The sequence below is a fragment of the Trichosurus vulpecula genome, chromosome X (assembly GCF_011100635.1).
Source record: "Trichosurus vulpecula isolate mTriVul1 chromosome X, mTriVul1.pri, whole genome shotgun sequence".
Classification (NCBI taxonomy): domain Eukaryota; kingdom Metazoa; phylum Chordata; class Mammalia; order Diprotodontia; family Phalangeridae; genus Trichosurus; species Trichosurus vulpecula.
Window position 1 is genome coordinate 43,707,875 of NC_050582.1, and position 27,374 is coordinate 43,735,248.

Here is a 27,374-nt window from a genome sequence, read left to right on the forward strand (position 1 = left end):
GGACCTAAAAGAAATTGTCTATCAACCATTTAATTCAATCTGAGAGCTGAAGGAAAGATACTTAGAATTGAATACTGCATATAGTTACCACCCTTATGACATATGGTTGTTTATTCCAGGCATATAATAAAGAAAGTCAATTTCATTCATTTTGTCCTCTCCTGGGAATTACTGGCCATCAATTCTGTGAAATATTAGATTTGTTGTCCTTAAAATCAAGTGCAGTACTTAAAAGAAAACCAAGGAATAATAGTAATATTCAACATTTCTGTCCAGTGATTCTGTTTTTGAAACACATTTACATCTGTTCTCTCTCTTTACTCCCCAAAACTCCTTGTATCTGAGTAGGGCCAGAAGTTATGAGATGCACAGAAGGGTGCCACAGACAAATGACTTACCCAAGGCCACATAGTAACCAGAACCTAGGCCATCTTACTGAACACCTAGCATGCTCTCTAACTTTCTAGTCACCTTAAACTTAATAATAATTCTTGTTTAATCAATAGGAGATCAAAGGATCATAGATTTAGAGCTAAAAGTGACCTTAAAGCCCCCACCCCGTTAATTTTACAAATGAGGAAACTGAAGCCTAGGGAGGGCAAGTGCTTTGCTTAAGAGATCACATAGGTAGTACCAGATGTAAGATTTGAACCCAACTCTGCTGACTCCAAATCAGCACCCTTTCTACTACTATACATTATGCTGATGTACAGGAGGCCTGCTACCCCACAGCCTTTGACCTGCACTAGCTTTTACTATTAATGATACTAGATTATTTGGCATTGATTTATTATTATTGCTACCGTCGATACTATATTTATCCCTCTCAGTAAAAGCCTACTGGGTGTGTACTTCAGATTCTTTGTGTCTAGCTGCCTAATCTTTGAGTTTAATTGATCCTTGCCATCTATGTCCATGCTAGATAAATGTGTACACAGAACTCCTTCCCATGTGACTGCACATGTAGGAATTACCGACCAAAGTTTAGAGGCTGGATGGCTGGCTGCCCCTTTGAAATTGAGGTGTTGCACCAATTGATGGAAGGGCTCATATCTTTCCAGGACCTAATACAGGGCCTTCACACACAGTAGGTGTTTAAGAAATGTCTCTTGAATCGATTGTTTCTGAAAGTCAGCCTGGAGGCTTGGTGGGTACCCTGGCTGGAGGGCACTCTGCTGACAGGCAGGTATTGACTGCATCGAGCTTGCGATCAGAATGCTGGGGTATGTGCTGTACCGTGAAACAGACTATTTCAAATATTTACACTGCCCAGGTCACTTTTTTCACCTGAGATTGTATTCCAGGTTGGACGCTGAAGGGCTGTTGTCCGTGGTCAGATACCATTTAATAGATGAGCGTATTTCAAATGGGATTTTGTGTTAAGTAATTATGAACCTTGGAGACTTGAATAGTTAGTTGCACCAAAGCTTGGGATCTGAGGGGTTGGCCAGCTTGGCCAAGGCAGAAGTCATCCGGTGTCATTGACCAAATGGCTACGATCGATTTTCCCCCAAAATATAAATGCCAAAATCGGTTATTATGCTGTGTGGGAACTATCAGATATTTGTATTTTTATCTATTTCAACACAATAGCTATAGAGCTGGAAGGGACTTTAGAGGTCCAACTGCTTCATTTGACAGAAAGGGAAACTAAGGCCCAGACCAGTGGGGAAGGCTCATACAGCAAGCTAGTGGCCGAAGAAAGCCCCATACATGAATGTCCTGACTCCTACTACTAGGACACGTATGTTACAAAATCCTAACATTGATTTGGAAGGCCATACCTGCCTTCTTCACTTCCACTTCTTAGAATCCTTAGCTTCCTTCAAAGCTCAATTCAGGTGCCCCCTCCTACAGGAAGCCTTTCTTGATATCCACTCCTCCTCTCCCTCCCTCTTAGTCATTATTAGTTCTCTCCCTGCTCTCTCCTCCAGTTGTCATGTATGTGCTTATATGTTTACATCTTGTTCCCCCTGGTAGAATATGAACTCCTTGAGGGCAGAGCCTAGTTTTGTTTTTCTCCTTCTATCACACAGAGCCTTGCACATATTATAGCTGATGCTTAAGAAATGCTCATTTACAGAGCTTCTCCTCGGGCTCTCTGGGCTGTGCCTTGCCCCCTCCTAGTGTGAACTATCCAAAAAGGCCTAAATATTGCTGAGATTTGTCAAACACTCTCTGACCAGGAGCCTCTTTGTGGGCCGAGGTGTGTGTTTGCATTTGCCCATTCTCTTAATGGAATGGGGTTCAGAGGGACGCTAAGTATGGTTTTGTTCAGAGGCTGCTCTTTTCCCACTTCGCTCTGAGGTTGTTGTTGTTGTACATAGTGTAGAAAGCAGACAGCACTCCACCGTCCTCGTGGCCTGATTAAGCGTGCTCCCTTGCTCCTGAATGGCACTGCTGTATTTGAAAAAGATCTCTTTTCTCTGGTGATAATAATGCATTAAATGGCCCCTGATAACTACCAACTATACAAGGCTGGTCCATTCTGGGAGTCCCTCTGCCCAGCAGTATCTGTTGCCGTGCCCTCTGGGTTTTGACGGCCTGTTTTTTGGCCAGGCCTTTGGGCTTCTTCTCTCATGTGACGTATTCTTCTTGCCCCATCCCATTCCTCATATACCCCTCTGCCCCCAGCCACCACCTAATTTGACATGATTTCCCTTCTAACCAAGTAACAAACCCCTCTGGAAGTCAAACACATTTTCAGAGAAGCTAAATCTAAAAAGGATTTATAATTATTTAGGGGAGGGGGATGTCTAGACCTGTAACCTCACTGGTAGAGGGAATTCCTCCCACTGATGCAGGTCAGCAACCGGTCTGTAATACATACTTTTAGAGGTTGAGTGACCTACCCAAGGTCACATGGTTAATATGTATCAGAGGCAGGACTCAAACCTGTGTCTTCCTGGGTCTAAGACTAGCCCTCTAACCACTGTGTCATTTTGCCTAAAGCATGGCATAGTGGAAAGAGTTTGGAACTCGTACCCATACCTTTCTGATTCTGTTTTAACCTTAAGATTTAGTGGGTTCCCTGAGCATGGCATTAATATTTCTCAGCTTCCTCAGAAATTTCTCAGTTTCCTCATTTTTAAAATGGGGAGATTAAGAACCACAATACCTTCCTCACCGGGCTATTGCAAGGCTCAAATGTATGTATGTGAAACCTAGCACTGTATGGATGTCAACCCACTGAGCTTGGGTGGGGCCCACAAAAATATTCCCATTTTGCACATGAGCAAACTGTGGTTCCGGAAGATTAATGACTGACCTGCCCAGAGGCACATGTCTAGGAAATGGCATCAAGCCTGTACTTGAACTGTGGTCATCCACTTTCCAGGCCAGTCCTCATTCTCCTCTGCTGTGCACAGTACTTTAGACCTCTTGGTGCACTCTGACAAACATAGCAGAATGAGGTTAGCTTGGAAGCAAGCCATATTGAATTATGATTTTCATATTATGTCATATTATTATTTTATCAAGTCTGATAAAAGTGAATTAAGATGCCTTAATTCATTTCTCAGTATAATTCTGTCAAATATTCAGTTCAATCCAACAAATATTTAATAAACACCTATGGTATGCTGAGCATAGCACTAAGTACTGGGGAAGATACAGAGTTAAATAAGACTTAGTCCCTGCCTGCATGGAGTTTATAGTCTGGAGGCTTGTAGAATCCTAAATTTCAAGCTGGAAGAGATTTCAAAAGCTATCTTGTCAGGTCCTCCCATTTTACAGAGGTGGACACTGAGACCCAGGGAGGGAAAGGGACTTACCCAAGGTCGCACATAGGATCCTCGGTCTAGAGCTGGAAGGAACCTCAGTGGCCTCTATCCAACCCCCTCCCCCACCACACACATACACACACACACACACACACACACACACTTTACAGACAGAAGGGGAAACTGAGGCCCAGGGAAGGAAAGGGACTTATCCAAGGCTATACAGGTCTTCCGACATCATACAGCATCAGAAGTAGAATTTGAACCCATATCCTCTGACTCGATACCAGTACTTTTTCCGTTATGGCAAGACCCCAACATGGTTAGCTGTGATGGACAGTGTTACCTTGTAAATGCATTGAAAGGTAACAAAATGAAGTACTTGAGGAGTCATAGAAGGAAGGAAGGTTGTTACTGCGAAGAGAGATCAGGGCAAGCACCATGGAGAAGGTGGCATCTGAGTTGGGCTATCTTTGAGTAGGTAATTAGCAGATATGAAGGGAGTGGGAAAGGAGGGCATGTATTATTGTCATTTGGATTAACTTCGAAGTTTAGGGGAAAAAAAACCTTTCAAACAAATTTTCATGAAAGCACCTTGATTTCACAGATACCCCAGTGGTAGGGTGCTTTGCTTTCCCCTCGTCATAATTAACACCTTCACTAATGGACGATCACAAAGAGTTGTGGATTTGGACTCTGAGGACCAGGGTTTCAGTCTCAGCTCTTGCATCTGGGTCCCAACTCTGTGACTTTGGCCAAGTGACGTCCTCTCTGGTCTATCCCTGTATCTACTATCTTAAGACCCATGAATACACACTATAAGGGACATAACTTGGCCAAGAACCGTTTCTTCTTGCAACTGTATCACTCACAGGATACGTAGAAATTTCACATGAGCTGGACTTCTCTGTTTTCCGAACCTTCTTGGACAGTTCCACTAACAGCCTCCTCTCTTTTTGCATTTGCAAATAGGCATTATTTAATGTGGGGGGCGGGCAGACGAGAACAGAGAGAATTAATGCTTTGCAATGTAGTTTTTCCTCCATTTGTAGCTTGAGCATTTTATGGCCTTCATGGCTTATGTGAACCAGTTAAAAGGATGAGACCATGTTGGAAGTTTAGAAATTCATTGTCAACCACCCCCCCTCAAATGCTATTAATTATTCCATCTTCTTTAAATAGAAGCCTCATATCTGATCACTGTCTGCAGATGACCATGTCGTTCTTTTCAAACGGGGAACAATTTCTTCATGGTCATTTTTGAGTGCTTGTGATTGCATGCGATGAACTTGGCACCATAGCTTCACTGAATAACTTCAAGCCAGGACGGGGGACAGTAATAACTGACCACTCCTTGAAAGGCCTTTGCTGAGGCATTATGGGTGCCAGGTGACTCTGGCTTCTCAAAGCTTGTGCCAACTATACGCCAGCTCTGATAGGTCTTACTGACATTCCGATGGCACTTAAAGGTCTGCAGGGCCCTTTGACATTCATGATCTCTTATAAACTGCAGTGATCATAAGTCTCATTTTGCAAAAGGAGAATCTGAAGCTATGAGAGGTTAAGCAACCCCAGCTCTGCTATTTACTAAGTATATGGCCTCAGGCTAGTCACATGACCTCTGTGTACCTTGGATTCCTCAGGTAAAATGAGGGGATTAAGCCAGATGATCTCCTGGGTCCCTTAAAATTCTCAATCTATGATCCTATGATCTCTGATGCCATAATAGTCCCAGGGTGGACTAGGCAGAACAAGTCCCAGGCAGAACAAGAAGTTGTATGTGCAGTCCAAGGTAGGGGAGTCTAGCTAAATGTGGGTAGCATTCCTCAGAAGCAGGTTGGTCACTCAGTTGATGAATTTTGTGGCCACAGCAACCCATGAATTAGATTTCAAAAATTGTTAGTAGTCCTCATTCTTGCATAGCCCTTTCCCACATGCACCCTGATCATAGCAGAGGGGTAAGAAAAGGGGAGCTGAGGCCACTAAGAATCACAGAGACCTCTGACCTTCTGCAAACACCAGTTTAGCTGTTAGCACTCTCGATGGGCTATTGATCTATGAGCTGAAGGACCTGAACCACATCCTCATTGCCATCCTCCCTCTAAATGATACCAAAAGCTAGAGACTCTATGCTGACGTTCAGGATGGCTCTTAGTTTCTCCTCAGAGAAACATGTGAAAGGGTCAGTCAAGTTGGCTTCATCATGTGCCCAAAGTCACACTGTTCCATAGGATCCTTGGTGACCTAACTATGTTGTGCCCATGAGGCCACATTGAAGATTATTGTAGCAATTGGAGAGGATGAAGTAGGGGACCCTAAGTAGAAACTGACATCGGGGCTTCAAATGAGGTCAAACATATATACCTTAATACACGGTGACTTCAACAGGAAGGTGAGCAGAGAAAAGGATTTGGAGAGGCAGGGGAATTGAGAAATGAAAGAGGCTTTTAAGAAGTAAAAGACTCCTCTAGATACTTCACGCTTGCATATCAATGGATATTTTCTTCAGAAAGAGACTCGTAGGGCACTGGGCATGGTGAGCACAGTCCAGCACCATAGAAAATGAAAATTATTATTTAATACTGTAACAACTGGTTATTGCTGTGGGAGTCATTTTGGAATCCACTGTTGGTGGGCAGTCAGATCATCCACTGGTACAGAAGGGCAAAGCCAGTCCCAAAATAGAAACAAGAATAAAGATGAGAAGACACTGTGGGCATTTGTACTAGCTCTAACCCAACCTGTTCCAACAATCTGTTAACTCTAAAAATAGGAAATAAACAAAAGCAAAGATATTGACCATAGAGATAACTTTGTTGATCTATCTGCTCAGTGTCAGCATCAAACAAGGCATAAAGTAGGGGAACATATGGCCACTCAATACATTTGCCAGTAGCATGGCAAATCCAAAGAGAAGAGGGATTCCCTAGTGATGATAAAGTTTCCTAGTTGTTGCTTTTGGTGGTGGATGATTGAGGAACATAGAACCATAGGCTTGGAGCTGCAGTGGACCTTTGAGGCCATACCTCTTCTTTTTAACAGATGAGGAAACAAAGCCAGAGAGGTTAAGTGAATTGCTCGCAGTTACAGTCTGGTCTGAGTGTCTTAGCCATGCTGCCTTGAATTGGGTTGATTGCATTGAGCCCTAGAATGTTATGTTGCCATTCATGATTATTTGGAAGATATCGGCCTGGCCATCCCACTCAAAAAACTAAAAATGTCACATGTCACGTACAGTGACTTGCACTAGAGAAGTGGCATCAAAGATGCCCTCAAGGACCCATATGACCAGAAAATGAGGTGGGCTAGTTAGTCATGGAGCAAGAGGGAGGGATACCAGATGGATGGTCCAAGAAGTCTTACAGAACCATTTTGTTGTTGTTCAATTGTTTCAGTCATGTCTGACTCTTCGTGACTCCATTTGGGGTGGTTTGCCATTTCCTTCTCCAGCTCATTTTACAGATGAGGAAATGGAGGCAGACAGGGTTAAGTGACTTGCTCAGGGTCACACAGCTAGTGTCTGAGGACGAATTTGAACTCAGGGTCTTCCTAACTCCAGGCAGCACTCTATCCACAGCACCACACCAAAGAACCATAGGAAGGCTTCTATAACATCGGTTGGATTATTGGTGGAGGAATTATGGAAAGATAAATGGACAAAAACCTCTACACAGAAAGAGAGCTCATGACAGGTTGTGATCAGCACCAGTAGAAGGCATGCCCACCCCCTTGAGATCATGGAGCCATCACAGCAAAAGTAACTAGCTATTAACCCTTTCATTCATGGTATCATATCAGACAAATATCCAGAGGGACCACAATCATATGCTATATGTTAAATACAGTGACACTTTTAGCTGAAGTGACTATTTTTTATAGTATCAGAAAATCAGGCCAACTTGTGGGTTTTATTTCTTTGCACACAAAAAAAATCATCTCATTTGGCACAAATTATTTCTTATTGTTTTTTTTAAATAACAATTCCATGTTTTCAATATTTGTTTGCCAAGTTTTCTAGAAGCACTGAATGTCACAGCCAGAAAGAACCTTAGAGACTATCTCCTCCAACCCCCTCAACATAACAAAGGATGAAACCAAGACTTAACACCAAGAATTATAACAAAAAATATTTATTTACTGACCCTTGAGAAGTGATTTGCCCAATTTCACACAAATAGTAAGTTGTAAAGTTGAGATTTTTACCTAGGTAAGGAGGAAAAGGGTGAAAGGAGAGAGAAAAGTATAAACGGGGGTTGGCGGAGGTGGGGAATAGGACGGAAAGACACTAATCAGAACTGTTAATGTGAATGGGATGAATCCTCCCATAAAACAGAAGTGAATAGCAAAGTGGATTTAAAACCGTAGTCTTAATATGTTGTTTATGAGACTTTTACCTAGGTCTCCTGACTTCCAATACAGTACTGTTTCCACTAGGCAATCAGTGCTTACTATGGCAAGGTCCTGTGCTAAGCTTTGGGGCTACAAAGATAGAAAACAAGGCAGCCCCTGCCTGCCCACAAGGACCTTACGAATGGAGGACATCAGGAAGGTCTCCCTATAAAAGGTGGCCCTTGAGCTGAGCCTTCAGGTGTTCGAAGAGGCAGAGAAGGGGAAAGAGCCCATCAAAGACATGGAGGCCAACCTTTGAGAAGGCAGATTGCTGGAGAAGTGACACTCGGAGAGGTAACAGGAGCACTGGGTCTGACACTAGCTTGTGTGACCCTGGGCAAGTCATTTAACTTTTTTGGGCTGGCTAGAAAATGAGGCGGTCGGACTAGATGACATTGAAGGGTTCTTCTTCCAAACATCAGTTTCATCATCTCTGGAAAGGGGCTAATAATAGCACCTACCTCCTGGGTTTGTAATGAGGCCTGAATGAGATCACAAAGGAAGTTGCCGACTTGAAAGCGCCACAGAAATGACAGCTATTATAGGCATTATTATTCGGTCGATCAATCTATGATCCTTCGATCTCGAGGACCTTGGAGAGGGCCAAGTGGAAGAGGTAGGGTTAGACTTGGGCCTCCAGATTCCCCAGCCCAGGGTTTCCATTCTGCTTTTTGAAATGGCCGTTGTTCTCTGCTGGCTTGTGAGAGGGGAAAACAAGGAAGCATCGTTAAGTTGCCTGCCTTTGGGTATTTGGCTCTCTGTTACTGCTCAAACATACCTCCACTGCTAGCCTTCCTAGTTGGGACATAGCAGAAGGAGTTTGCCAGGTAGGATCCTCTTCTTCCAGCCCCCTCCGTTCACTGAGCCCACGTGTATTTCAGAGGCTTTGAGCTCCAATGCTATCCCCCAGCGCTATGGCGGACCACGAATTCTTGAGTAACTTGTTATTGACCACAGATTGAGTTAATATTTTTCTAGAGAATGATTGAAAGTATTTGCTCAGACAAAAAAGGGGGGGTCAGTTTCAGTGTGAGTAGCAACTCCTCTTTTTTATGATTTGTTTGCACTTCAGAAAATTCAAAGTGCAGGTTCTTTGTTCCATAAATGGAACAAGGTCAAATTCTTCCTCATTTGGAAAGTAATTTTTAATGTGAATGAATATGGATGCCAGGGCCCTTGGGTGACGTGCCCCTCAAAGGGGAGGCTTTGCCTTTCCTTACTGAGGAGGCAGCCCAGGCTACAGATACCTGCAAGAGTGCCCAGGCATTGTTATTACCTGAAAGCATTGTGGGCAGCAGTTGGCTGACCAGCTTCATGGAATTTTCCTTCCAACTTACTTGAGCAGGTGGGAGGGAGAAGGCAGCTTCCCCTCAGGTGCAATATTCTGGGGACAGGAAGTGCTCTGGGAACTTGAGGTGAGTGTCAATAGGTTAATTAGTGGTTAAAGGAGCCTGGTGGGCACTGTGGTTTATCTTTGGCCTCCCAAAGGCTCCAGGTGCCAACCTAGGAAGAAAGGGGATCCTACCTTGGGGTAGGATGGGACCAAGGGAGGTCTGAGCCACCCCCCTCTATAATAGCCCAGAGGTCTGGGAGTTTGTCCATAGCCTTCGAGCATTGCAATCCCTCCCATCTGTGCTGAGGAACCAGGTGCAAGGGATCCTCTCAGCACTCTCAGAGGATAATCAGACCAGATTTTCATTGACATATAGAGATAGGAAGGGAGCAACAGGAAAGCAGGTTTGACCCCTGGCACAGCCCGTATTACTGATTTTCTGGCAGTTCGTTGGGAATAGACAGGCATAAACACCTTCCGTCACGCGCCTGCCATTGTTCTCTTCTCAGAGAGAAAAAAGAAAACCATGCAAAAGGGAATAACAAGAGAAGGAAGTCAGTGCCTAGTGGAAAGAGTCCTATATTTGGAGTTGGGGGTGGTGTATGGGGAGGATTTGGGGGAGGGAGAATGTCAGCTTTATTACTTAACACCTGGGGCCCTCCCTGAGCCTCAGTTTCCTCCTATGTAAAAACAAAGAGCTTAGACTGCCCAGGGATTCTTAGCCAGTGATCAGTCAACTGTTTTTTTTTAATATTTCGATAACTATATTTCCATAGAATTGGTTTCCTTTGTAATCCTATGTATTTCATTTTATGCATTTAAAACCATGGGCTTCCTCAGGCAGCCAAAGGAGTCCAGGACATAAAAAGCTTAGAACCCCTGACCTAGATGATCTCTGAAGGTCCTGGGAGCTCTAAAATTCAGCAATCAGCATTGGGCCCTATGCAGTTATTCTTGTATGTTATTAATGACCACTGAACAGGAAGGCAGGAAACAAGTTCTCATTCCAGACTCTGCTGTTCAGGCCTTTAGACCATTTGGGCCTCAGTTTCCTGCTTTGTAAAACTGAATTGAACTAGATAGCCTCTAAGCCTCCTTTAACTTAGATGTTCTAAGAATGAAAAGTTCTGTTAGTGAGTTCTGTTGTATTGTTGTTGCTTAATTTAGTAAAATTGTGAATATTTCAATCTAGTCCAACAGGTACTTTTTAAGTGCCTACTATGTATAAGACATGGGCAGCTAGGTGGAGCTGCAGTGGATAGAGTACCAGGCCTGGAGTCAGAAGGACCTGAGCTCAAACCCAAATTTAGACACTTACTAGCTGGGTGACCCTGGGAAAGTCACTTCACCCTTTTGCCTCCATTTCCTCATCTGTAAAATGAGCTGGAGAAGGAAATGGCAAACCACTCTAGTATCTCTGCCAAGAAAACCCCAAATGGGATCACAGAGAGTTGGACATGACTGAAAATGACTGAACAAGAACAAAATGAAGTCCATAGATGTTTGGTGACTCACCCAAGGTCACACAGTCAATCAATCAACAACCATTTATTAAGCACTTACTATTTGCCAAGCACTGTCCTAGGCACTAGAGATACAAATACAAAAAATAAAATGATCTCTTTTCTTAGAGAGCTTACTTCCTTCTTACTGAGCTACAGAGTAAGTGGTAAGCCAAGGCTGGAGCCAAGGTATTCTGACCCCCATTCTAGTGATCTCTTCACTATTCCCCCACCATCCTGTGATGTCTCAAGGGCACCAGTCACCCCAGGAATGCCAGGCAGGTGCAGGTTGGCTTGTACGTCAGACTGCACGCCCGGACACTAGGAAACCAAAGATTACAATGTAATAGTTGGCATATGGCACATCATAATTTTCAAAAGGCCTAATAGAACAATGTACCATCCCATGCCCCCCCTCCAGCTCCATTTTAAAAAAATCAAACTTCTCTTGAGTACCTTTATTCAGTGTTTCTTAACAGGCAAATGTTGATTGTTTGTAACCAAGCACAGTGATGCCATGAAGAGTTTAAACACTTGATTCAATTGTAATTATGTTTGACAAAATGTTTTTTTTCTTTTCACCCCCCCCATGGTATCAGATTTCTTTGAAGAGACAAATCATTCTCCAAACAGCTGTTTGTATTAAGATCTTATGACTGACAAGCTGGAATTTTCAGCTTCCTCGGTTTCCTTTCTTCTTCTGAAGGAGAGAAGGAGTAGCTCTCCCTTGATCATAAAAAATACATTTCACAGGGCTCTCGAGTCTATTAAAATTTTCCACAACAAAGTACGCTGGCAGTCTCATACCCAATAGCCTCCACACACCCATAACCCCAGTGACTTAAGTGGGATTTAGAGGCCCGCCTGGGCTACTTTCTCTTTCAATCTCGCCTGCACTTGCTTGAAAAACCTGAAAAGAGACCGAGGAGATGGATTCAATTCTGGGGAGGTGGGTGATTGTGGCCTCTTCTTTTTTAAGTGGTCTGCAACTTTTTCCATCGTCCACCATCAGCTTTGGGGATGTATATGTGGTTCCGTAAATTCATTTCCAATTTTCTCCCACCATTGCTTTTGGCCTTTCTGGGAGACCTTGAGAGGTGGTAGATTGTGAGGCCTTCCAGGCAAGGGGTAGAGAAAGAGGTGAAAGAGAATCTTGAGCATAGGGGCACTAATGAGTTTCTACTTTGAATCACTTTCCTATTTTTCTGACTCAATAACTGGGGCAAAAGACCAGGACAGAAATGAATGATTTTATTTCCCAGACCTGTTTTTCTAAAGGATAAAGGAAAATGAAAAAGAAGGGAAATAGAGGAAGGCACAAATCAGTTTCACCTATGGTCTCTTTAGTGCCTCTTCCCTCTCCCCGCTATTTTTTGATATTAAAAAAATACTTTCTATCAGCCTGGAGTGCCATGGTAGGTCAGGCCAGAGAGACAGTGCCTAGAGGAGAACAGAGGAACATTGCTAAGCACTGAGCCCATCTCCTTGAGTATCCTTGACACAGACAGTATAGGTGCCCATGGTATCTCTTTGCTGTCTAAATCAGAAGAAAGGACTCCCGGGCATCTCTGAGCCTGCCAGTCCACCCTAAAGGAGAGGGCAAGCTGTAGGAAACCCAGAGCTGGTTTGCTCCAGGCCAGGAGAGCTTCTATGTTTTGCAGACCCATTGTGGTTCTGGGGCCTCCCAGAGGTTGTGAGGGAGGTAGCCTTGGTGAGGGTGAGGCTCAGGGTTTCACACGGGTTCCCAAGCATCTCTCTAACCCCTCCTTGCCTAGAGGACAGTACTGAGAATGCTGGATTCACTGGATCTGGGGCCAAATCCTAACTCTACTCCTTGCTACCTGTATGACCTTTGCAAGCAACTTCATTTGTCTGGGTCTAAGTTTCCTCACCTGTAAAATGAGAGGATTGGACTACATAGCCTCTAATTTGCCTTTCTGACATAAATCTATGACCCTTTGTTCCTATGACTGACTAAATAAGGAATTTTCCCTTATTCCATTGAAGTCAAGGAAATCGGAAACTAGCGAAGAATGTCATCTTATATTATCTATTGCCTTGGTCAGCAACCTGGGACTTAGCAGCAGTGTCCTCAATGGCTTACCAATGCCTGACCCAACACACTTTAAAGATGCTGCTAGCTCTTGCTTGTTATGGCCCAGGGAGTTCCCAGAGACAAGACTACCACACATGCGTGCCTCCGCTAGGCCAGTGTCAACCAATGGGACACGTAAAGCATTGGTTTTCTAACCAAGGCTTCGTAATGCCTGTGCAACAGGAATAAAAGCCAAAACAACATGGAAAACAAATGACTTTTAGCATATGAACATATAATTTAGAGATGGCAATCATTTTCAGCAATGCCATGTTGGCTCAGTATGTTCTGTCTCTGCTAATGAAGATCCAGAGTTTGGCTAAACCAAGTTCTTTGTCCTCGTGAGACTAGGATGAGATTGAAGGCTAGGTAAGAACCAGAGAGGAGCTGGGAATGGTGGGGGCGGGGGGGAACCTATTTCATCTGAAGGTTTATTTCACCACATTTTGTCTTTTTTTTTCCCTTGCACACACAGTCTCTTATATGCTATCCTCACTAGGGTCCAACCACTGCAAAAAATGTAAATAAGACTTATGGGAGAAGGGGAGGAGAGAAAAGCACCAAAGAATGACATAACTTACTTCTCATCATAGTTTCTGGCTAATATGGATCAAAACAACCTTAACTTCTCAAGAAACAGAGATAAGACCACCTACAAGCTGCCTTGATAATATTTTCAAGGTGCTTTCAGCCACTAGCCAGTAAATTGTCCAAACACCTGTACCTTTCCAAAGCAAATTTCTCAAACCTGTCTTTCCCTTAACATGTGCCAAATGGCATTCCATGAGAAAATAAACCTTTATTTTTAAAATAAACATTGACATTTGAAAAGAAAGGGAGAGGGACTGTTTTGCTAGTCCCTAAAGGACAATGGTAATAGATGATAACTTCCTTTATCTACAGTCCCAGTAAAGGAGAGAGCACAGAAGTTTGTGACCTGAGCAATCCCTCCCCGCAAACTGACTCAGCTTCATTGCCCTCATGTCCAGTCACCTGCCTCTTTTGATTCCCTCTCTCTCTGTCTTCCTCCATCTCCAGCTCTATCTCTCTGTCTCTCTTACTCTCTCTGGCTCTCTGTAGATTTGCCTCTCAGGGTGTCAATCTCTCTGCATCTGTCTCATTTTTTCAAGCTATGTCTCTTTCCTTCTCTGTGGATCTCTTCCTTTTCTCTCCTTCCTCGCTACATCCCTTCTTCTATGTATTTTTCCCTTAACTAACCATAATCTGAAACCAAACCACATTCATATATATGCCTGTGTTCTATTAGATGAAGCTTTACTTTTCCCGTTCTCCATCTAAAAAGCAAAGGAGTGTAACATTTTGTCATTCCTTTTTTTGAGGCAATCAGGGTTAAATGATTTGACCATGGTCACACAGCTGATAAGTGTCCAAGGCCAAATTTGAACTCAGGTCCTCTTGACTCCGGGGCTGGTGCTCTAGGAAACATCAGAGGCAGTATTTGAATCCAGGCCCCATGATTCAGCACTCTTTTTATCATACTGCACTGCACTGCTTCCTGTACCATAGCCTGTTCTTTATAGGCATTACAAGATGTGGTTGAAAAAATATAAATTCCCCCTTGATTTTACTTCATTCTTATGTTGTAGGGGCTTTTTGTTTTTGTTATTGAAGCTATCATTCGAAGACAGCTTGGCATAACAGAAAGAGCCTGACCTTGAAGTCAAAAGATTTGGGTGCGGATGCCTAGATCTGCCCCTTGCTAGTTGTACAACTGCAGACATTCATGGCCCCTTTTCTGAGGCTGGTTTCTCATCTGTAAAATGAAGTTACGGAGGCCTACCAAAAAATTGACCTCTGAGGTCTGCTGTGAGGAACGTGCTTTGGAAACACTCAAGAAATGTACATTCTCATGAACTTTTCAACCAGAGGCTTAACAGAAATGATGATTTGGGTGTAGAGGAAGTCCAATAGCCTCTTGTCTCCAGAAAGGACGGGCTTAGTATCTCTAACATTGTGTGAATTTCCTCTCTCTGGGTCTCAGTTACCCCATCTTGCAGACAAGGCGTTTGACGAGATGCTCTCCAGGGTCACTTTTTGCACTGATGTTCTGTGGTTCTTTGATAATTTGTCAGATACACTGCCCATTTTTCCCTGTTATTTTGGCTAATACATTCAGATTTATGAACTGATTTTGCCTTTCTGTGGCTGGCTGCCAACGATTAAATCCTGTTTTAATGAACGAGGATGATTTTTATTATCATTGCCATTATTTTGAATTGTGGGTTGTGTGCTGTGAAGGGGGACCTTTCAGGATACAGTGAAGACAAGATGTCACCTTTGGCTTGGGGGCATCTATGTAAATGCCCAGGCTTATATGTGCAGATTGGTGGGCAGTGAGGGGGGAAAGCCAGTGTCATAGAGGGAGCTGGAGGAGACCTTAGCTATTACAAGACCTTCATTTCATAGGTGGAGTCAATTTCTGTTACAATGGGGGCCTTGGGGATTTGAGGTTGGGGTTGTAGTTGGACTTGGGGTTCAGATACTCAAAGTAAAAATCCATTCTTCCCTGACCAAGGGGAAAAAAGCTGAGGAAATGATCCTAAGGTGCCTGTTGCTCCAGAGTAGGGCAGCCTAGAGTGAGAGTTGAGACCAGAATGAGTTTGAAGATGGAGAACCAGCCGGTAGAGTGGGAAAGTTTCCTTCCTCCCCTGTGCCTCCCTTGCTCCATTCAAGGTTTACCTCCTTCAAGAGGCCTTTCAGGATTTGCCCGTTTGGTAGTGTCCCTCCACCCCCAGAGAAATGACTCTCTATGTATTTTGTCTTGATTTATCTGTGGATACATTGTTGGCCTTCAATAGTATGTAAACTCCTTGAGGGTTCCATTTTGTTCTTGTCTTTGTAACCCCAGCATGTATCACAGTGCCTGGCATAGAGTAGGTGTTAATCAGAGCTTCTGACAGTAAGCTGAAGTTGTCAACCTGGAAGTCCCGTAGAAATGTCCGGTGATGCTGCTGGTGACTAATGATGGTGGGTGACACCAGCTTCTAGTGCCAAGCTGAAAGCCAGAGGATGGTGGAAAAGGGTTTGAAGGAGCAGATCAAGTCTGCAGCTTGCTCCAGTAGCCCTCTGGGGCTGGGGGGTTAGGAATAGAGGAACAGACAGTGGGCATGATCTAACCTTTACAATCCCAAGAAAATGCCCATCCATGTAACGAGCTGCAGGGACACTAGAGTCACATCTCAGCCACATGTATCTTACTGAAAAGTAAGTGTAATAATATCATAACTCTCTAAGGCTCTAAATTGCAGAGAAGGTACCAGCCTGCATTTTTAGAGTTTCTTCAACTGGAGCCAATACAATCTCAGGTTTAATCCCTATCCTTGTATCTATCTATAATAGCAGCAAAGTATGATTTCTTTAGGCCCCCCCAACATCCCTGGGAGGTAGGTGCTATACTTAGTGTTATCCTCATTTTTCAAAGAGGGAAACTGAGGCTTAAAATCATTAGATGACTGACTCCTAGCCACACAGCTAATAAATGTAAGAGGCAAGATTCGAACCCAGGACTTGCTGGCTGTAGGTCCAACATTCTCTCCACTGCATCCTGTGCCATGCTGTGGGTTTCCTGAAGCCTCTTTGCACCCACACCAGCTCCCCACCACTGTAAATTTCCCCTCTGTTTCAAAAGCTCTCTAGCATTCTTTGCTCCTTTCCACTAGATAACTGATAGCTGCCTATACATCCTGAAGTACTTTCCAATTAGTCTGAATGCTCCAGAGCCATCAATGATGCATGCGACTGTGGGCCTTGCATGTATTTCCAATTTAATTTGCCTTTATTATGCATACTTATTAGGGTTCCAGGAGGTTGGAGATTCATGGGCAATAAACCCACAGCCAGCCGTCCACAGTCTTTTTTTTTTACTAAATGAGCACTGAAACTCCAAGGTGGATTTGAGTAGTTTGAGCGCACACATTTTCCCAGGATCCCCAGATACCTTCATCTCATGCCAGGCATGAAGAGAGAAACAACTAAAGTTTGACATCTGCAAGCATCCATGCTGCTCTGCTGTGGGGAGAGTTGGGGAATTTGAACAAGGTTTGTTGCTCTTAATCTGCCAAAATCTTAGCAACAGGCTTCCAGTCAGGTTACTGCTTTGGCACTTCAATGAAACAGCATTCTCTTCCCTCCCCTGGTGTGGATTGCAACCCATCCAAGCCTTTCATCCTTGTCATGGATCTTATCTTGAAGATTGACCCAAACTTGCCATAGGCCTTGCCTTTCAGGCTTTGGGGCATTTCATGAGAAACAATGGGGTTCTCGGGCTAACTCTCTATTGTCCCTGGCCCTTACCACATGACTGGCCCACCAGTGTTTATGATGAGATTTTTCCTAATTAACATTCCTGCCAGTTTTGTGGGCTGGGTGGTTGATGTCTGTTACACATCTTTTGTGTGCCCACAGTCTGATTTCTTTCTTCCAGCTTAAATCTGCCTTTTTGCAATGTCCACCCCTTTGCTCCTAGGTCAGCCCTCTGGGGCCAAGAAGGGCAAGTCTGATGCCTCTTCCACCCAGTAACCCCTCAACCACCTGAAGACACAATTACACCCCCTCTAAGTTTTCTCCTATTTGGACTAACCATCCCCATTTCTATCCATTGATCTTATGCTCTCCAGCCCCATCACTATCCTGGTCACTCTCTTCTGAACATGCATCAAGTCATCTCTGTCTTTCCTAAAATCTGGTGCTCAGAACTGAACCCAGTACCCAGGATCTGGTCAGACCAGGGCAGAATATAGCACACCTATTCCCCCATTCATTCTCAACACTGTGCCTTTCATATCATTCATTTGCCTTTTTGACTTGCACATCTCTCTGTTGAGTCATAATGAGCTTGTGGTTCACTAAGACCTCCAGATCTTTTTCATGGGAATTTTTGTCTAGCCATGCCTCATCCTATATTTGAGAAGCTGATTTTCTGAACCCAGGCAAAACTCTACATTTGTTATCAGATCAGGCCAGTATAGCCTGTTGAGGTCCTTTGCCAACCAACATATATCAGTTACCCTTCTAAGATTTTTGGCTTCTATACATTTGATCAGCATGCCATGGTGCCTTCATTCAAGTCATTGGTGAAAATGGGGAACAGCACAGATCTGAGAACAGATCCCTAAGGCACTCCACTACAAACCTCCTTCAAAGCTGGCATTGAGCCATTTGTGATGATTCTTAGGGTCCAGTCACTCCACCAGTTCTACATCCTCCTAAATGTACTATTGTCTAGCTCACATCACTGTTCCTTAGCTACAGGGATACCAGGAAGGATTTTGTCCCAAATGATTTGCTGAAATCTAAGGAGGCTATTTCTACAGAATTCCTCTGTTCTACCAGGCTAGCTACCCTGTCAAGAGAAAGGGAATGAGGTTAGTCTGGCCATATGCCCATATTGGCAGGAGTTCTGTCTTTTCTTCTACCCTCCTTTGTCCCCAATATAGCTTTAAATAAACCAACAAACCCTTATATTCTAAATTATAGCTATTTGCATACACATCTTACTTCCCCATGCTACATGCCATAGGCTCTTTGATGGTGGAAACTGTGACTTATTCATCTTTTTCTGCAACTCCTCCCCATCCCACAATGCCTTGCACACAACAGGCTTGCCTAGGTCTCTTTGGTTCTTGCCTCCAGTGCTGCTTGTATGGAGGAACCCGGATGGAGTTTATAGTTTCTCTAGGGAACCTATCAAAGGAATTCAAGGAGCAGAGGTGGGGAAGGAGTGCATTCCAAAGGTCTGAAGCATAAGATCGAAGGTTCAGCTTGTGAGATCGAAAAGAAGTTAAGTTTTATTGGAATGAAGAGTACAGGAATGGGAATAGTATGAAATGAAATGAGTACAGAAAGAGAAGTTGGAGTCAGATTGTGGCTGGCTTTAAATGCCAAACAAAAGAGTTTGTAGTTTATTCTCTAGGCAGTGGAGAGCCATTGAAGTTTCTTGAGCTGGGGAGTGGCACGGGAAGCTACTTTTGACAGCTCTGTGGAGAATGACTTGGAAAGAGGAAAGACCAGAAGCAAAGAGACCAATTAGGCAGCTCCTACTGGTAAGAAGTTCCTTTTGGCCAGATTGCTCAGACACATGTCAGAGCAAGGAGTTATTCCTTGGCTTTATCAGCTTCTTCAGTTGTGTCTCGAAACTGGTTATGGGAGGAACAAAGAGCAAGCAATCCATCCCCTCAGAAAACAATGGATGGCCCTTTCATTCCCCTCACTGCTTAGAGCTATGCTCGGTTTTATAAAAACAATAGAACCAGCTCTGCCCAAATGATCTCATATTTAACCTCAGCTGCTTTTATACTGTGTGGAGAATTAGAAAAAAAATCTTAGAAGGATGGACTTTGTTTTTAGTGAAATGTATTCCGTGTGCCATGGCAGGGGAGATGATTTAGCAGGACAAGCCCAGCACAGGTGCCTTCTAAGGCAACGTGGGCCTTGGACTAGTCCTGCAAAGACCTGGTTTTGAGGTCCAGCTTTGGGCCTTGGCAGCCAGCTTTCTCAACCCCAGGCTGGGTTAGTCAGCACAAGAAGCAGGTAAGTGGCTGGAAATGAGCCCGAGGCTGGTGCTGCGAAGACCCGAGTTCAAGGCCCAGCTTTGCTGCAAGCCAATTGCCTAACGGGGAGCAAGTCTGTTGGCCTCCCTTGTCTCAGCCATAAGATGAAGGAGCTGGAGCAGGCCTCTTCCTGCTCAAGTATTCCATGCCTCTTTTTATTATAAAGAATAACTAATGGTTCTCATATAGCTGCTAGGATAAAATGAAGGTTTAGTGTGGATATGGGGAGACGGGTGAGAGCCTCCGAGAGGAGCTGTTCCTCTCTCTCCCCTGTGGTGGATCCAGCCAGAATCCCTCTCAAAGTGGTCACTTGATTTAGGACCATCAAATGGTAGAAATAGAAGCAAACTTTGAGATTGTCTAGTCCAGGAGTGGGGAATCTGTGGCCCTGAGGCCATATGTGGCCTTAAGGCCACAGGTTCCCCACCCCTGGTCTAGTCCAACATCCCCTTTCTACAGAGGAAAAAACTGAGGCCTAAAAAAGGAAAATGACTTGTCCAAGACTACATAGCTAGCTAGCAGTAGAGCTAGGACTCAAACCCAGTGCTCTAACTACCACCAGCTTAAGCCAATTATTCAACAGGTAGGCTGCAGGGCCTAAAGGATAAGATACTGGTCTCAGAGTCAGGAAGACCTAGGTTCACAGCCTGCCTCTGGCACTTATTAACTCTGTGACCCTGGGCAAGCAGCTTAACCTCTCTGAGCCTTATTTTCCTCATCTGTAAAATGGGAATGATAATAATATTGGTAGTACCTACCTCTAAGGGGTATTGTGAAGCTCAAATAAGCCAGTATTTGTAAAGCACTTGGCAAACACTTTATAATGTCAGTTCTTATTACTTAGATCTTCCTCTTCTACTTAACTTATTTCTATGTGCATCAGGCAGCTCGCTAGGAATGACTAAAAGGCAGTTTGGGGCATTGGATGGACCCTCAGTTTCTTGCTCTGTAAATTGGGGGTAATACGATTGTGAGGTTCCAATGGAGAAATGCGTGTAAAGTCCTAATCTGACCCTAGCACATCTGAACTTAGAAAGCATGCGTTGATCCTGACTTTGTAAGTATTGGGGACTGGAATTAAACAGAACCAAACTAAGGAGGAAAGCTTTCCCTACAAAGGGAACCCAAGTTAAAAAAAAAAAAAAGAAATCCAAACAAACCCTTGTAAACCAGTTTGAACCAGAGTTGAGCCTTAGTATTTACATGTATCTTTAATCAGAACATCAAAATACTCTCAGAAGACCCAAATCCCTGGATCATGTAGTACTCATCAGTACAACCCTGAACAGACCTTGGCCTTGTTCTCTTGATAAGCATCTCAAGATCCAGGAAGAGCAAACAGCACAGAGTAGCATGGCCCCACCCCTGCTTGGGACTCGTCTCCTCCCTCAGATTGAGCCCCAGCAGTAAAATTTCTGCAAGTTACCCCACTGGGCTTGGCAGACCTGCAAAATTCCAGAAGGGCCCAAAGTACCCCTGTGAAGTCTAGGGGAAAGGGCTGATGTCCCAGAGGAGACAAACACAGGTGGATCCCGCTTTGAACAGACACAGGTTGTGAAAAACCCATGTTGCAGACTGGTCCATTAATTAGTACACTGTACCTCACATTCTTTTGCCAGAAGCTTCACCTCGTGCTTTCCTGATGGATTTGAAATGAGGTTCAGTTTCCTCTGGAAAATCAGATGGTGACTTTTAAGGAATACTGATTTTATAAAATGTGATAAATGGCCATGCTCAAAGATCAGAGTAGTCTTTGAGCCCTGGACCCCTTATACTCAAGCACATATTTCCATATAGAAGGAGCTGTTCTGAACATGCTCAATTTCAATAGGAGTCCCTTTTGTCTGGAAAACTCCTCTCAATGTCTGTGTTTCAGAGGGATGGGGGAAGGGGTGGCGGACAATGCAGTTTTGAAATAAAAATCTTGGTAAAATGGAAAAAGACCTGGATTTGGAGTAACAGGGCCCAAGTTCAAAGTTCACCTCTGTCACTACCCATATGAACTTGGGCAAGTCAAGTCACTGTCCTCCTTGGGCCTAGCCACCCCATCTGTCAGTTGAGGGGGGCTGGACTAGATGGCTCTAAAGTCCTTTCCAGATCTTGTTCCATGATCTTGTGAACCCATGAAACATCTTAAGGGATGAAACCAGTTCTCCTATCACATCGTAGGCTCTCAGGGAAAGGGCTTTGTCCAGTGTCTTGTGGCATTCAGATCCTTCAAAAACCAAGGCCCCCAAATATGCTTTGGTTTCAGTTCACCTGATTTTTTGAGGTAAAACTGCTGGATTTGGCTTAAAGTATTGGGTGTGACTGATGTTTCGATGCAAAAATATATTTGTACATTGGCACACATAGTATATTCATACTATGGATTCACACATCTGGATTAATTGCATATATAACCTCAACCTTTGAGTTTTACTTAATTGAAATAATCATTTTATGTTTTCAGCTTACAAAAGCTATGGCAAATCTTTTTTGGGTCTTAGCTTTAAGATTTTTCTTATTTCTTTGTGTCTATAAGTTTCATATGCATAAACCACTTGTCCCCAGATCCAAAATCACGGTGTCTACAAGCTTGGTCTTTTTGCTTTTAGGGCCGCTGCACTCGAGAGAACTGCAAGTATCTTCACCCTCCTCCTCACCTAAAGACCCAGCTCGAAATTAACGGACGCAACAACCTGATACAGCAGAAGACTGCGGCTGCCATGTTTGCGCAGCAGATGCAATTCATGCTCCCGGGCGCTCAGCTCCAGCCAATTGTAAGTCATAGAAATATTTCTGTCAAATTTGGGTGGCAGTGCTCTTAGTGGTTTAAAAAAACCAGATAATGAAACTGGAATGTCTTGTTTGTAACACCAGCCTTCTTATCTGGAAAGGTATATGATTGATATTCTGTGTATGAATTCATTTACATATATATGTAAATTTATAATGTATGTGTGCATGCCTCTCCATCCTTATCCAGGTGGGTCTTTGGGAAACAGGTATAGAGTCCATCGTCAAGCCCATCCCACGTGGTGGGACCAGTCATAGCTTGGGTTCCCTGGCACAAACTGTCAGAACCCAGGGCCACCATGAGGCATCAAATGGTGAGCTTTATGGAGACAAGTGAATGGTAGGGACCACAAGTGCTTTAGGACAAGAGTTCTTGACCTAGGATCCACAATACCCAAAGAATCTGCAGGCAGATTTCAACAGGTCCACTAACCTGTGGTTTCTTTTGCAATCCCGTGTAACTGATTTTATGCATTTAAAACCATCATTCTGAAATGGAGTCACTATCACAGCCAAAGGGGTCATCACAGCCAGAGGGATTCATGATACACACAAATAGATTAAAACCTGATTTAGAAGGTCAAAAGAAGGTTGGAATCACTGGGAACTAGATAACCTTTAATAATTTCAGCTGGCATTGATACAGTACTTTAAGGTTCACAAAGCACTTTCTACCCATGATCTCACTTGATCCAGATGTTTCCACATGAAGAATGGGTGTGGAGACACACAGAACTGTTCTCGAAGCTATGGATTTCACCAGGAATGAAATTTGCCAGAATCCTCAATGTGTCAGAATGAGAGAGAGAGAGAGGTGGGGGGAGAGAGGGAGGGAGAGAGAATCTAATCTGATCCTCTCATTTTAAAAATGAAGACCCTGAGACCAAGAAAAGTTAAGCGATTTAGCCGTACTCTCACCTAGCTAATAACCAGCAGAGTTTCATCTCAAACCTAGCCTGGAGCTGACTCCTAACCCAGTGATTGCTCTTCTGCCCCAGACTTCCCAGAGGTGGGCTCTTGAGACCTATTCAATACTGTTAGAACAAATTTCCTGACACCTTCATGGTGTTATAGATCCCTACCAGAGATTCCCATTACAGAAAATCACAAGGTACAAGTTCAGCATTGCTATGAGCTAGAGTTCACAGAGACGCTTTCCATAAAAAATAATTGTCCTATAACTGTCCAATTTTCTCAAGTGCATGAGACTTAAGAAAAAGATTGTTGAGAACTCACCAGGTCTTTGTGCCTTGAAATAATAATGCTGCCTTGTGTTCTTTTAGAGCTTCCAGGGAGAGCTGGGAACTGCTTTACCCTACCCTCAACCACACTTCTCCCATGTCTCCAGTTTAGTTCAGGGGTATCTCATTCTAATCCCAGCTGCCCGGCTTCCTCTAAGGCAATGGCAGAATAAATTGGATGAAGCCCATGTAATCGGGAGCCTCTTAGAACTTGGAGAGTGTTAGAGCTGGAAGACACATTAGTGTTTCTACATCAGTGTTTCTCTAGCCCTCCTCCTGATTTGATAATTACCCATTGCAGCAGCATCTCCACAATGAACTCACCGAAAAGTGAGATCCATACATGGAATGGTGAGTTCCAAAGGAAATGGAGGCAGTCGTTCTTGACCTTCCTTTAGTGAGCCCCTATCCTAGGCAGATGGTTAAGTCATTCTCCTCACTTTATAGATGAAGAAAAGTGAGGCCAAGACTAATGCTTTTTTGGTCCCTCACACCGCTCTATTCTTACTTGAAAGTTTTTCAAATAGACAGTAGCCTTTAAGGACAAGAAGGAGAGGATGCTCACTCAAGTACCTTGAGTTCTGTGCTGTTTACTCTTTTGTTTTTAATCAGTGACTTGGATAAATGGAAATACAGCATGTTTATGAAATGTACAGATGGCACAAAGCTGAGAGAGAGAAGGAGAGACAGAGACAGAGGGAGAGAGAGAGAGAGAGAGAGAGAGAGAGACAGAGAGAGCTTACACACTGAAAGACAGTCACAGTGTGGAAAAATCGTGCCAGGCTAGAAAAACTGGGACCAATCTCATAAAATGGAAAAAAAAATCAAGTGTTACACTTGGGTCCAAAAAATCAACTTCTTAAGAATATAACTGTAGATAGCAGTTCACCTGTTTGTACTCTGAGCTCACTAAAGGTCAAAACAACAGCTGCAAAGCTTTTCCCATCTTAGGCTCCAGAAAGAGGTATTGTGTCCTGGACTCAGAAAGTGATAGCCCTGCCTAACTCTCCCCCGGTTTAACAGGGTACACCTGGAGCGTTGTGTTCACTGGTGGGCCCCTCATTTTAATAAGGGCATTGATAAGCTGGAGAGCATTCAGAGGGAGAATGAGCAGGCTATGGCCTTGAGATTATGGCATGGAAGGATCACTTCAAGGAACTGAGAATGTTTGTCCTGGAGAAGAGAAGACACAAGGGGAACACAAGAGCTATCACGAAGGGCCAAAGGGCTGTCATGAGGAAGAGGGATTAGCCTTGCTCTGCTTGGCCCTGGAGGGCAAACTTAGGAGCAGTAAGTGGAAATGACCCAGATTTCAGCTCTCCATGAGCAAAGTGTTCCTAAGCAGGAGAGAGCTGTCCCAAAGTGGAGTGGGCTGCGTGGAGGTGGCAGCTTCCCCTGCCTGGAAGCCTTCGAGCAAAGACTGGATGGCCACTTTGGAGTGTGTTGCAGAGGCCCCAAAGTCCCATGTGAAAGTGATAACAGAGAAAGGATTTAGTCCTTGGGGCTGCAGCCCCTGCTGGGACTCCATGGTGAGGCAACGATGAGAGAGTGGAGGAGCACTGATTTGGAAGTTTGGGAGCTCTGGCTTTATGTTCCTGTTCTCCCTCTTCTAGCTATGTGGCCTGTGCTATATGACCTTAGATCACACCACATCTCTGAGCCTGGCATCCCTTATCTGTTAAAATGGAAATTATAGAGTCAGAGGTTTAGAGCTAGGAGGGAGCTCGGGGTGGGGTAGTGGATAGAAAACCGGCCTTGGAATCAGGAAGAAGACCTCAGTCTGACCTCTGAGACTCAGGACCTGGGGGACCCCCAGTAAATTGCTTACCCTCTCTGAAACTCCAATTTCTTGTCTATAGAATGGGGATAATAATTGAACTTCCCTCACTGGTCAAGGTGAGGATCAAATGAAATGTTGTACCTTCAAATATTCAAAACTTCAGAGTGCTAAAGCTACAATGATTTAGTCTCATTTTTACAGATGAGGAAACTGAGGTCCAGGGGGGTAATCAACTTGTACGAAGTCACTCAGATAGTAAGTCTCAGAGCTGGGATTTGAACCTATGTGCTTTGATTGCAAATTTAGGACTCCTTCTACCTTACCTTGCTACCAGTTGAATAACCATAATCATAATATTTCTGCTATCTCCCACAAAGAGCTATTGCCAAGATCTAACAAGTGAGTGTTTGGGAAAGCATTTTGTAAAAATCCATGAAGGCCTGTAAGGGTAGGAGGAAGCTGTTGATCCATGAAGCTCTTCAACCTCTCAGGGACTGCGTTCCCTCAGTCCACCCCACATCTCCCTGGGTATTTCGATTGGGGGAGGGGTTTGGAGCCGAAAGGGAATGTCACTGACAGCCCAGCATATTGGATTGCCCAGCACACAGTCCACACTCCAAGACATTACTGATATGACCCTAGGGAATCATTGAGAATGACTTCTCCACCTTGCTGCTGCTTTAATGGAAGCCATCATAATGTGGTAAACTGATCGGTGATTAATTTCTTCAGTTGCTGTGCATCCCCAATCAAACCCTGAGGTGCTTGATACACAGAGATTTTTGCAAAGTTAAATTCAATTTGCCAGAAATGAGTCCCTTGATAAAGGGGATGTCAGCTTAATTGGAGCAGTGGCTCAAAAATAAAGGCAGTCCAATGTGACTGAACAACAGATAAATACCAGCCTTAGTCAGTCCCAGAAGCATGTCTTGCTGTAGTATACAAGCCAGTTCCCTGCATTTACCTGGTTAGAATTGGCAGTTGCTGGCATGAACCCCAGGCTTGGGTGCCTTTTGTTTCCCTTGCTTAAATGAGGCACAGGATGTTGTTGGTGGTTTGAGGAGGACAGCTTCTCGGGCCCATCACCCAAAAGCTTTGGGATTTGAGAGTACGACTCTGTTCCACTGACCAAGCACCCTGGGAAGTATCATGGCACCTTCCAGAGCCCAAGTGGGTCAACAGGGCAGGGTCATTCCTCCAGAGAATTCAGGCAGGCTTCTGTAGGCTTGGATTTCACAATTTAGAGGGCCAGGAAGAAGGAACTCTCACTGTCGGGCGTGGTCCCTCTGGGGATGTGTTATAGGGCTATTAAAAAAAAAAAGCTTTTTGGATTTAGAAACCTAGTGTAGCCTAGACCTGTCCTTATAGGGAATTCTTTCAGTTTCCCTTTGGGGTTCTGTTGATTCTGAGATACACTTTCTGCTACATAGGAGAACTGAACACAGGAGAGTGTCAGTACCTGGAGCCTTAAGGAAGAGGTTTGCTGACTGAGCATATTTGGGTTTAGCCTGGACTGTGCCAACCCAAGGATTCTGCTTGGTGTTCTTCCCGGCCCATATTGTGGGAGCCAACTTGTGGAATCCCCAACCCAAGAAGTTATAACCACTGGCTCCATTTGCCTCCCAGACTTCATCTGGGCCTGAGTCATCAGGACAGAGGCTAGGACCCTTTTTTTAGCTCTTTTTTTTCTTCTTTTTTTTTCATCTCATTTTCCCAATGGATTCTTTACAAACCAGGCTCAAAATTTATTTGGGCTTTTTTCAAGATGAGCCAAGAAGGCAACACAGCCCTCCAGGACTACAGGGACAATGAAACCGGAAATCTAGTGGGTGGGGTGTGAGAGTTGGGAACAATATAGCTATTTTAGGCCTTCAGATTTTTTTTAAATCCCCTTTTCCCCCTTACATTAAAGCCTCTGCCATAGGCTACCTAGATGTGACCTTGGACAAGTCCTTCTGTGGACCT

At 44.0% G+C, this 27,374-nt stretch overlaps 1 protein-coding gene across 3 annotated transcripts in view; it reads left to right on the forward strand.

Annotated features, from left to right (window-relative positions):
* MBNL3 (muscleblind like splicing regulator 3) overlaps positions 1 to 27,374 on the forward strand; it is a 122,742-nt gene that overhangs the window by 54,276 nt on the left and 41,092 nt on the right. For all 3 annotated transcript variants that reach the window (XM_036740207.1, XM_036740208.1, XM_036740209.1), the window contains exon 3: positions 22,208 to 22,372. In XM_036740207.1, the coding sequence (XP_036596102.1) occupies positions 22,208 to 22,372 (165 nt within the window). The remainder of the gene's footprint in view (positions 1 to 22,207; positions 22,373 to 27,374) is intronic.